The 10971-nt window shown below is 42.8% G+C and overlaps 1 protein-coding gene across 1 annotated transcript; it reads right to left on the bottom strand.

Moving 5' to 3' along the window:
* Positions 1-206: 206 nt before the first annotated feature.
* On the bottom strand, positions 207-10418 carry LOC141761647 (mucin-5AC). The gene is made up of 10 exons (XM_074625134.1): positions 10192-10418; positions 8070-8249; positions 7695-7934; positions 5906-6062; positions 2602-2730; positions 2166-2316; positions 2007-2050; positions 1689-1910; positions 585-1590; positions 207-234 (listed from the first exon to the last, which is right to left on the bottom strand). The coding sequence occupies exons 2-10, from the start codon at positions 8163-8165 to the stop codon at positions 207-209; spliced, it is 2073 nt and encodes a 690-aa protein (XP_074481235.1). The 5' UTR covers positions 8166-8249; positions 10192-10418.
* Between the last annotated feature and the right edge of the window lie 553 nt (positions 10419-10971).

The following is a 10971-nucleotide window of genomic DNA, read 5'->3' as shown; positions in this document are numbered from 1 at the left end:
GGCAAGGTGTAGTTGTAGGTTGCCTAGTGGTAGTTGTTGTTTCAGTTGTGGTAGAAGGTGTGGTGATTGTACTGGTAGTTGTGGGTGGCTGAGTTGTAGTTGTTGTTTCAGTTGTGGTAGAAGGTGTTGGGATTTTACTAGTAGTTGTAGGTGGCTGAGTTGTAGTTGTTGTTGTTTCAGTTGTGGTAGAAGGTGTGATGGCTGTACTAGTAGTTGAAGGTGTTGTAGTAGGAACTGTAGTGGAAGGAGTTGATGGAGTTGGACACCCACAGCATTTAAATTGAATCTCGTAATCAAAACACTGTTGCCGAAGCCCTTGTTGTTTGTTGTAGCATACGAGACCAACATCTTTATTGCAAGTCACATCTTGTCCCACCTCTGTCATATTAAAATGTGGGTAAAGAACAGCTCTACACTTGACTTCTTCAGGAGCTGAGCATACATGATGACCAGCAGAGATTATCTTCTGGATGGATTCATTGTATCCACCATCAGAGCCTGTTGTGGGCTTGCCAAGATTGATCCATTCTGACCAACCACACGTCATATCATGTCCCCCAGGGCAAGGTGTAGTTGTAGGTTGCCTAGTGGTAGTTGTTGTTGTTTCAGTTGTGGTAGAAGGTGTTGTGATTGTACTAGTAGTTGTGGGTGGCTGAGTTGTAGTTGTTGTTTCAGTTGTGGTAGAAGGTGTGGTGGTTGTACTAGTAGTTGTGGGTGTCTGAGTTGTAGTCGTTGTTTCAGTAGTGGTAGAAGGTGTGGTGGTTGTCGTAGTTGAAGGTGTAGCAGGAACTGTAGTGGAAGGAGTTGTAACAGTTGTAGTAGATGGTGGTATAGTTGGTATGGTTGTGGAAGGAGTAGTAGGTTTTGTTGTTGTGTTGCACTTCACCATCTTGCAACACTTTGTCTTTATTTCATAATTTAAACATATGGGAGGATACTGTAATTTGTTCTCACACAGGAGTCCCTGGTTATTACATGTAACCTTTTGTACCAAGTCTTTTAGGGGAACCCCCGGATAGCGCACAGCCTGACATTTCACTTCCACTGGATTCTCACAGGTTTTAAATCCTTTCTGGATTATGTGTTTGATGGTTTCATCGTCACCACCTCCAGGACCATATTCAGGGTAGTCTGAGTTCATCCAAGGTGACCAGTAGCATAATGTTTCCTGACAAGGTGTTTTAGTAAAATGTTCCGTTGTTGTAGGTATTGTTGGAGAATTTGCGGTTGAAGTTGGAGGTGTTGTAGAAGGAGTAGGCTTTGTTGGGCATGCACTATAGTCACAACACAGAACTTTGACTTGGTAGTTAAAGCACAACGCCAGTGGTCCTGTCTGGTCTTCATTTCGGCATGTCAGCCCCTTAGCCACATTACATTGTACCACTTGTCCCACATTGTCAATGGTGACATTAGGGAATTTCTCAGCTCTGCATTGGATCTGGCTTGGCTTGGCACATATCTTGTGCCCTGCCTCTCTAATCTTTTCGTAAGTTTCACTGTCTCCTCCTGGAGTTCCGAGCGTGGGGAAGCTAGTATCATACCATGGCGACCATTCACAAGGACTACATGTGACTGTGACAGTGTGTGGCTCTGTGGACACACATAATATAGGTATTGGTTATGCAGTAAATCTTAAGTTATACAGATGCATATATGTTCAGTTTCCAAAATGAATAACTTGCACATACCTGGTGTGGTTGATGAAAAAACAAAGGTGGTTGTAGGCTGGTTGCCTGTAATAGTTGTTGGCATATGTGTTGTTGGTGTGGGTACTGGGCATGGATATGACCTCTTGTCAATGGTACCATTCTTTCCACACACTGCTGTGATGCAGTTACCATGCCCATCTGTTGTGTTATAGATGGTATTCCCAGGGGGATATTTGTTTCCATGATATGCGCAAGTACATGCTGTAAAGAGAGGAGATGTATTGTTAACATATTAACCATTAACATAAGTATACTGTATTTTTTCACAACCCACAATCTTTCCCAATCTTTGCATACCTTGGGCATCATAATTGCATTGGATGTTCATTGAACTGCAAGTACTTCAAGAAAAAAAAACATGACATTTTTGTCAGTTTTGATTTGTTTCCATTTCATTTGAACCTGTCACAAAGTTATATAACCTTGATTGGGACATGTAATATATGCAAGACCTACCATGTATGACAGTTTTCAGATGTTGGCACTTTTTCACTATTATTATAGTGTCTCCCCTCTTTATCGTAGCAGCCACATTGTTCTTTTAAAACACATGTCATTGTATCCTCATCAAAGTATGGCTGAGCAGGAGGACATTTTGGATAGCAACCTAATTGAAAAGCAAACAATTGTTCATACAGTGTAAGAAATGTGTACTTTAATACTTGTTGGCATTATTGCCAAACCATGGGTACCACCAGTTGAAAGTGTATTTTGTGTGTTCACCTGGCATTGTGGTTGAATAAGTGATATTATTAAGCAACTTTATAATCATAACTATAAAAAAAAAAAAACATCAATGTGAAAAAGACAATTGATATGTTAAATCTTCAATCTTGAATTTAATTTGATCGGAGGTTAGGTCAAATTATAAAAACCTTATCTTGTGGCATACCTTCAAGCGGAGGCATCTGTGTAGAGCAGCTGCCTGAGGGACTCCTGCAGGTTTTCATACAAGGAGATCCACATGGCATGTAGTGCCATTCACATTCACCAGGGGGATTGTAGTAATCACAGAAGAGAGCTGGAAAACATAATAATAATTAGTAATAATAAAATGTACTTTCAGATAGGCACATTCCAGACTGCACTATTCAGAAAGCATACTGATGATTTTAGATGTGTGGTTGTACGTAGCCTAATTTTTACCTTTATACTAGGCTGACTTGGCCTGAAATCAGAGCATTGCAATACTCTAATCCTTAACTACTACAGTAATATCAGCCTGATAATCCCTTTTGAGAAAGTGTTTTCAGACTGGCATTGCCCCCAGTGCAGGATAATAACTGGTTGCAACAACTCTGTCTGCCTTTTTCTCCTTGCGATGAACATGCTTGCCACCAGGTGGATCTTACAAGGACTTGAGAAGCTCATCTCATGGGCAAAGATGAGTTTTAAACTATCAAAGTCAAGGTCCCTTGTGCTGAAGAAAGGGAAAGTTGTTGACAAGTTCTGCTTCATAATTTCTGAGACCATCATTCCAACACTGCCAGAACAGCCAGTCAAGAGCTTGGGGAAACTCTTCAACTGCAGCCTAAAGGACACAGCTGCCATCCACAAAACCAGCGGTGACCTTGAGGCCTGGCTTGCCAAGATTGATAAATCTGGGCTGCCCGGTCGTTTCAAGGCGTGGATTTACCAGCATGCTATTCTGCCCAGGGTTTTGTGGCCGCTGCTACTGTATGATGTTCCCATGACAACTGTGGAAGCTCTGGAGAAGAAGATCAGCAGCTATCTGCGAAGGTTGTTTGGCTTGCCAAGGAGCTTAAGCAGTGCTGTTCTGTACGGGTCCACCAACACCCCACAACTCCCCTTCAGCGGCCTCTCAGAAGAATTTGTGGTGACAAGAACAAGAGAAGCCATGCATTATAGAGACTCCAGGGACCCCAAAGTAGCAGCAGCTGGCATAGAGGTCCGCACAGGCAGAAAGTGGAGTGCTGCCAGAGAGTTGCAGGTGCCGGAGGCACGGCTAAGGCAGAAGGCCCTTGTTGAGACAGTGGCAACTGGGCGATCAGGCCTGGGCTACTTTCCAAGCTGCCAGATCAGCAAAGCAAAAGGAAAGGAGCGACAACATGTCCTCCAGGAAGAAGTGCGTGCAGGTGTAGAGGAGGTATGGTACTCTGTCAGTGAGGAGCCTGGACAAGGTGGGAAAACACACTGCAGGGGAAGATCACTTGGTCGGATTTCTGGTGGGCTGACATCTACCGCATCAGATTCGTGGTCCAGACGGTCTATGACACCTTACCAAGTCTGGCAAACCTTCACACATGGGGCAAAGTTGAGACACCTTCCTGGCCTCTGTGTGCTGCTAGAGGATCCCTTCAACATCTTCTCAGCAGCTGCCCTAAAGCCTTGGCTGATGGACGTTACCGCTGGCTCCACGACCAGATGCTCAAGGTAGTTGCGGAAACAGTCACCACAGCCATTCAGTGCAGCAAACACCGCCCCAGGAAGAAAACCATCCCGTTCCTCAAGGCTGGAGAGAAGCCCCATTTCCTACCACAGACAAGACCATGCCGACTGTCCACAGCCCCAGACTGGCAGCTGAGAATGGATCTCGGAAATCAACTAAAGTTCCTGATCACATCATACACACAAGACTTCGCCCAGACTTGATCATTTTCTCAGACTCCACCAAGCAGGTGATTATGTGGTAGCTGACTGTGCCCTGGGAAGAGCACATGGAGGAGGATCATGAGAGGAAGCTCACCAAATACCAGGAGCTAGTGGAGCAATCCAGAGGCCGGGACTGGCAGGCTCTCTGCGAGCCGATTGAAGTGGGCTGCCGGGGGTTTGCTGGTCACTCAACCTGTAAAGCTCTGGCAGGGGTGGAGTAACCAGAGCTGCAAAGAGGGGAGCCATACGTACCATCACTGAAGCTGCAGAGAAAGCCACTAGATGGCTTTGGATAAAGAGGGCAAGCCCGTGGATTGTTGCTGCTGGGATGCAATCCGGGACTTGATCAACCCCAGATGGGTCACCTGGGGGAGGGGGTCTGATTTTGAAAGACCCGAAACCCCCGATGACCCCAGGAATATCACTGATGATGCATCCCAGCGCATCCTAGAGATGTATTTTGCAACCATGTAACGGCAGCTGAGCGCAAAGACCCCATTACCAAGAGCAGTGCATGGCAGCCTCCATCATGGCTTTTATGGATGGCTGCACAGTGACCAAAACATCATTGCCAGGCAGTAGATGGGCCTGGAAAAACTCATCATCTGGGTATAGGTGAGTTTTATATAGTATAGGTGACCTGACAGTTAAATCCAGGTCCCTGGTATTGCTTAAGGGAATGGTTGTGGATAAATTCCACTTCCATCTTGGAGAAACCCGTCACAAGCCTTGGCAAGATCTTTGTATTTTCAAGGTACAGCTGCTGTTCAATCAACCATCCGTGACCTCAAGACCCAGCTTGCTAGTGTGGAGAAGTCAAACGTACCTGGCAAATTCAAAGACTGTATGGCATTCTCCGTTGTGTCCTATGGCCACCTCTGGTGAATGAGAGGTACCATCAACAACTGTGGAGTTGATGGAACATCAGCATTGGTGACTAAATCTCTCTTATAGCTTTAGCAGCACAGCTCTTGAGCTCCTGAACTCCAGACGGACTCCATAGACCCCAAAGTGACGGCTAGAGACACATAGATATCCGAACGGGGAAGATGTGGAGAGCCCAAAAGACAATGAAAGTTGCAGAATCTAGGCTGAGGCACAGGGCTTTGGTGGAATATGTAGCGATAGATTGGCCAGGATTAGGCAGCTTCCCTACCATGCTATGACGAGGCAGAGGCCAGAGAGTCTGAAGGCCTATGCATTACAGCAACTGACTGGCAGTGGTGTGTGGATCTGGGCAGGCAGTTCCCTGATCCCATTACACCAGTGTTTCTCAACCTTTTTTGTGTCAAGGACCCCTAAATTGATGCACATTAGGTCACGGACCCCAATTTGCTAAGATTTCTCTTCTGGGACCTGCATCTGAAAGGATTTTGGTTGTTCGATATGATTAAGGGTGCTTTCACATCAGGGACCCAGGCCCGGATCCGAGTACACTTGTCCCCAAAGTCCAGTTCGATTGATTAGTGTGAATGCTCCATACCGTACCGTCCACTTGAAAAGGTGGTCTCGGGCACAGATCATGTGTACAGATGTACTGTATGAACCATATGCTTATTGTATGTTTCATCTTGGTTACTCACGACAGATCTTTGGGGTCCTCCATCGTATGCAGATGCTAGCTTGATTACAGGATTCAGCATAAGCGGCCACAGCAGTGCAGAAACACTCGCAGTCTCCTCCCGTGTCACAAGCACATGAGTCAAACACACATGCGTCATAGTATGGAGCAGGATCCACCTAGAGACAGGTGTATGATGATACACTAATGAGTTAAACAGGGATGAAAGAGCAGCTCCACAACACAAATTGAAGGAAAGGCACTGCTGCACTTCTAGTTCACTACATCTAATGTGTTTTTTTACTCCATTTATCTGACAGCTACAGTTACCAATTATATAGCAAATCAATATTTTATCACAGGACATATGAACAGTTTATAGAATATGATACATTGTTGGAGATTAATGGGTTTTTGTTCAACCTCAATTGGTCCAGTATTGAGGGAGGGCGCTCAGCCGCTCACAGGCTGCAATGTAATCCTATTGGGGCAACCTGGCACCGTCATTTACCTCCACTAAAAGTTTTTTTTTTTTGCCATGACAGGCTCTGATTGTTATTAGAAGTGTCTGACATTATGGAAAGAGTTCAAGGAGAAATCTCCTTCTGAAATCTCGTGAGGTGACGTGTTGTCGGAAGACAACGGTGGAATAGTGGAATACATCCATGGGGGAAACACGAGTGCCAGCCGGGTGGAGTTTGTTGTGTTTGGAGTACAGAAAGCGTAGCTTAGTGTTATCTATAAGATTTTCAATGATCCACAATGTGGATGAAGTCTTTGAATTCGATGCCGGTCCCTATTTATTTGAGCATATAAATATTCAGATTTCACAACAAGGCGTCCCCTTGAGCGGGACATGGACAAAATATCAAACAGACCGGACCAAGCGAAAGACCAGGAAAAACATTCTATTTCTCAGTAGGGTCCTTTCCATAATGTCGTCAAACACTTATAATAACAATCTGAGCCCGTCGGTGGCAAAAAAATCACTTTTAGTGGAGGTAACATTAGATTGACGATGTTCACTTGACCTCACAGCTCGTTTCCCATCTGCCAGTTACAGCGTCATCCCTCAATACGGTATCAATTTCAAAAATGACTGTCCCTATTAGTCACATGGGAAAATAGGGTCCAGGTCAATAAATACCGAAGTTGCCCTTTAAACTACCCAACAGTATATAAAATAGTTCTTCGCAAAACTTCACCTCAACTAGCTACAACATTACAATTCTGCACATCTGCAATGTTAACGCATTGCTAATAATGTTATCAATGTAATTACTATCAAATAATATACTGTGCTAATTTAACACTCTATAAGGGGGCAATGTACAGAAGAGGATTAGGGCCCCATGTGAAAAAATGATTTGACTTCTGAGTTTAAAGTCAGAATTCTGAGAATAAAGTCAGAATTCAAATACATTTCTCCCATGTGGCCCTAATCCTCTTCCGTAGCAATGAGTACTTTTCCTTTTATACTTTTTTTTGTACTTCTGTAAGATTTTGAATGCAGGAGATTTTCTTGTGATCGAGTAGTCTCCAATATGGCATTGCTACTTTAACTTAAGTTAAGGATCTGAACACTTCTTTCACCAGTTTATGACTCGACGCGCCAACAAACATCTGAATGCGTCCATATGTGAAGACACCTTATGTAGTATAAACAGAACCATGTGCATGTCTGCTGCTTCATGGTAATCTGACTATAGGTTATGTGATGTCTTCTTAACAAAGTTGATCTGTTGGCCCTAAGGCACAAGAGAAAAGCTCATGAAAAGTCTAACATGGTCTCTGCTTCAACAACAACTTACAATGGAGTGGCAGGAAGAGAAGACGTCGCTCTGTATGATGCTGCACTGTTTCTGGGCCCACGCCTGTCTGTATGGGTTGGCTGTACAGGGGCTGGTGATACTCTGAGCGTCGGGGCAACTTGGTAAATCCTTCCAGCTGTTCCCAAACACCAGTGGGTTGACCACCACAGCATGGCACCTTGTGGTGAAGTCGTTATTTGCATTGCCGTCATAGTTGCCACACAGCCCGCACACACGACCCTGGAAAAAAGTATAGTTCCTTATGTCATGTTGGTCAACTTAAATATCAAAACAAAGCTTGTCTTTTGTTGTCTAACCAAACCAATTTTAGTCACAATAAAACCAAAATCTTCCTTCACATTTTTGCAGGGTTACCTTGTATTTTGGGCTGAGCTTGATGAACAAGCTGGTCTTCCTGTCCCACATGAAAATGAGTCCATTGTTGGCTTCAATTACCAGGTAGATGCCCATAGTGCTGTAACGGAATGGAAGTGTTTCTTCATTTCCGCTTGAAAGCAGCCGGTAGCTTCCCTCTGTTAGAATCAGTTCTGCACTCTGAAAGGACAGAAATTGATTGTTGGTCAAAAATATATTGTTGGTTAATCTTATCTATCTATCTAGGCATATATAAACTGTATATATACTGTATATGGCATGCTGTTTAGGAAATTATTATTATATAGATATATCTATATATTTATATATAGATATATAGATATATCTATATATAATGTGAAACCTGAGAATATTAAATGAAATGTGAGAATATGGAATGAAATGTGACGTCATCAAGGCGCTGCTGCCATCTTGTGTTTTAGGTCATTATCCGTACAGATGTTGGTGCTGCTAGACGAGTGTCACTATGAGCGAGTCAGCATGAAATCTAGCATCAGCAATCCTAAATAACGAGGAGATAATTAACACCCTGGTGAATGCGTGCACCACGGGCCAAAATAATACTGGTAAACATATTCAATACTGTTCTACAGATGAAGAGTTTATTCACTTTTTCATGGTGGAAGACCGATTGCAGAACTGAACTAGTTCACTAGAGTTGGAAAGATATTCACAGATTCAAACTTCCCGGATCAATAACTCATAAACGAAACGTTGGTAAAACACAAACGAGGGCTCTTTCTAACCGTGGTGAGGTAGACAACGAGCTACAAGCTCATTTTAATCACAACGAGCCGTCCTCCGAGCTGGACACATTACCTTGGTCTCCAAGTGCTGCCCGCTGTGAGACGAGTGGTCAGGGACCGTCTACAAAGTGCAACGCCAAAAACAGTTGCTACCAAAATATTCAATAACTTCACTATTGTACAGTGTAGTGATACCAAAATCACTTCACACATCAATGGTGTCTTACTTCAACACTTATTTTGGAAAAATGTGCTTTTGCATAATTTTGGTGAATTTTTATTGGGAAAAATATTCAATAACTTCAGTCTTATGCGGTGTGGTGCCATGTCTTCACACATCAATGGTCTCTTCCTGGTTATACTACAATCGGTTTCGTTTATACAGAAATTTGCCTGCTACAACGGCCCCTATGGCAACGGTACACATAAAGATGGCCGCCGCACTGACCATACTGCTATGTTGATTTGAATGGGGATTGTTGTAGTATAACCAGGAAGAGACCGTTAATGTGTGATGACATTTTGGTAGCACTCCACTTTATAACAGTGAAGTTATTGAATATTTTCCAAAAGAAAAATTCACCAAAATTATGCAAAAGCACATTTTTCCAAAATAAGCATTGTAGTATAACCAGGAAGAGACCGTTGATGATGTGTGGAGTAGTTTTGGTATCACTACACTGTATAATAGTGAAATTATTGAATATTTTTATAGCATCTCTTTTCAGCGTTGCACTTTGTAGACGGTCCCTGACCACTCGTCTCACAGCCGGCCAATGTAATGTGTCCAGCTCGGAGGACGGCTCGTTGTGATTAAAATTAGCTTGTAGCTCGTTGTCTACCTCACTACGGTTAGAAAGAGCCCTCGTTGGTGTTTTAACAACGTTTCGTTTATGAGTTATTGATCTGGGAAGTTTGAATCTGAATATCTTTCACACTTTAGTGAACTAGTTCAGTTCTGTATTAGTTATTCCACGATGAAAAAGTGAATAAACTCTTCATCTGTGGAACAGTATTGAATACGGTTACCAGTATTATTTTAGCCGGTGGTACACGCATTCGCAAGGGTGTTAATTATCTCCTCATTACTGAGGATTGCTGATAATAGATTTCATGCTGACTCGTTCATAGTGACTCACACGTCTGGCAGCACCAACATCTGTACGGATAATGACCTAAAACACAAGATGGCAGCAGCGCCTTGATGATGTCAGATTTCATTCAATATTCTCACATTTCATTCAATATTCTCAGGTTTCATTCAATATTCTCAGGTATATATATATAATAATAATTTCCTAAACGGCATGCCATATATAGAGTACATAACCCATATAACTCCACCACCCTCATACATCAAGTGGTTTGAATCTTCATATTATATTTTTGTCTTCAAGATTTTTTTGTTTAAAACATGCCAAGTTAAAACTGAAGAAGCCTTTTTGATGAGAGGCAAAGCGTCTTCAGTCCTGTTGCTCTTTAACGTAGCACTTCTAGATCGGCCAAATCAGTTTTCTTGTGTGAATCTATCTTAAATTTCATCTTTGTGTCAGCAGTTCTCATTTAGTCACGACAATGCTGTTTTTTTTAAACGTTTTACAATGACTGTTTACCCCCAGGAAGATCTTGATGGTCTTGGAGCAGGTGGTTCCTGTGGTTCCACATGGAACATTCTCAGTGAGCACTCTGAAGGTTCCATTGCTCTGAGCACTGCCACAGTAGTCCTGAGGAAGACACACACATACACACACACACACACACACACACACAGATCATCAATATTAGTGGCTCATTGCCACTATCATTGTCTTTCTATCTTATTAATGTCTTATTATTATAAATTATTATGTCATTTTAAGTTGTATTTTATTGCTGTACATCCTATACATTTCATTGTACCTTTGACCCTATGTTAACCTCTACATATGACAAAACTGAAACTGAACTGCTCTACTTAACTCTTGACTTGCTGGTTATCAACTTTATCATTTGCCAGAGATATGGGATGTTTCGTACTTATACAAAAAGAAAGATAGAGTTAAAGCCTTGATGATACTCCCGAACGGACGTGTACACGGACAGCTGCGGACACCATGGACGTGTAGTAGTTCTGTTTACTGTCCGCTTATTGTACG

The sequence above is a fragment of the Sebastes fasciatus genome, chromosome 2 (genome assembly GCF_043250625.1).
Source record: "Sebastes fasciatus isolate fSebFas1 chromosome 2, fSebFas1.pri, whole genome shotgun sequence".
Taxonomy (NCBI): domain Eukaryota; kingdom Metazoa; phylum Chordata; class Actinopteri; order Perciformes; family Sebastidae; genus Sebastes; species Sebastes fasciatus.
This window is presented reverse-complemented; position numbering and strand designations above follow the sequence as displayed.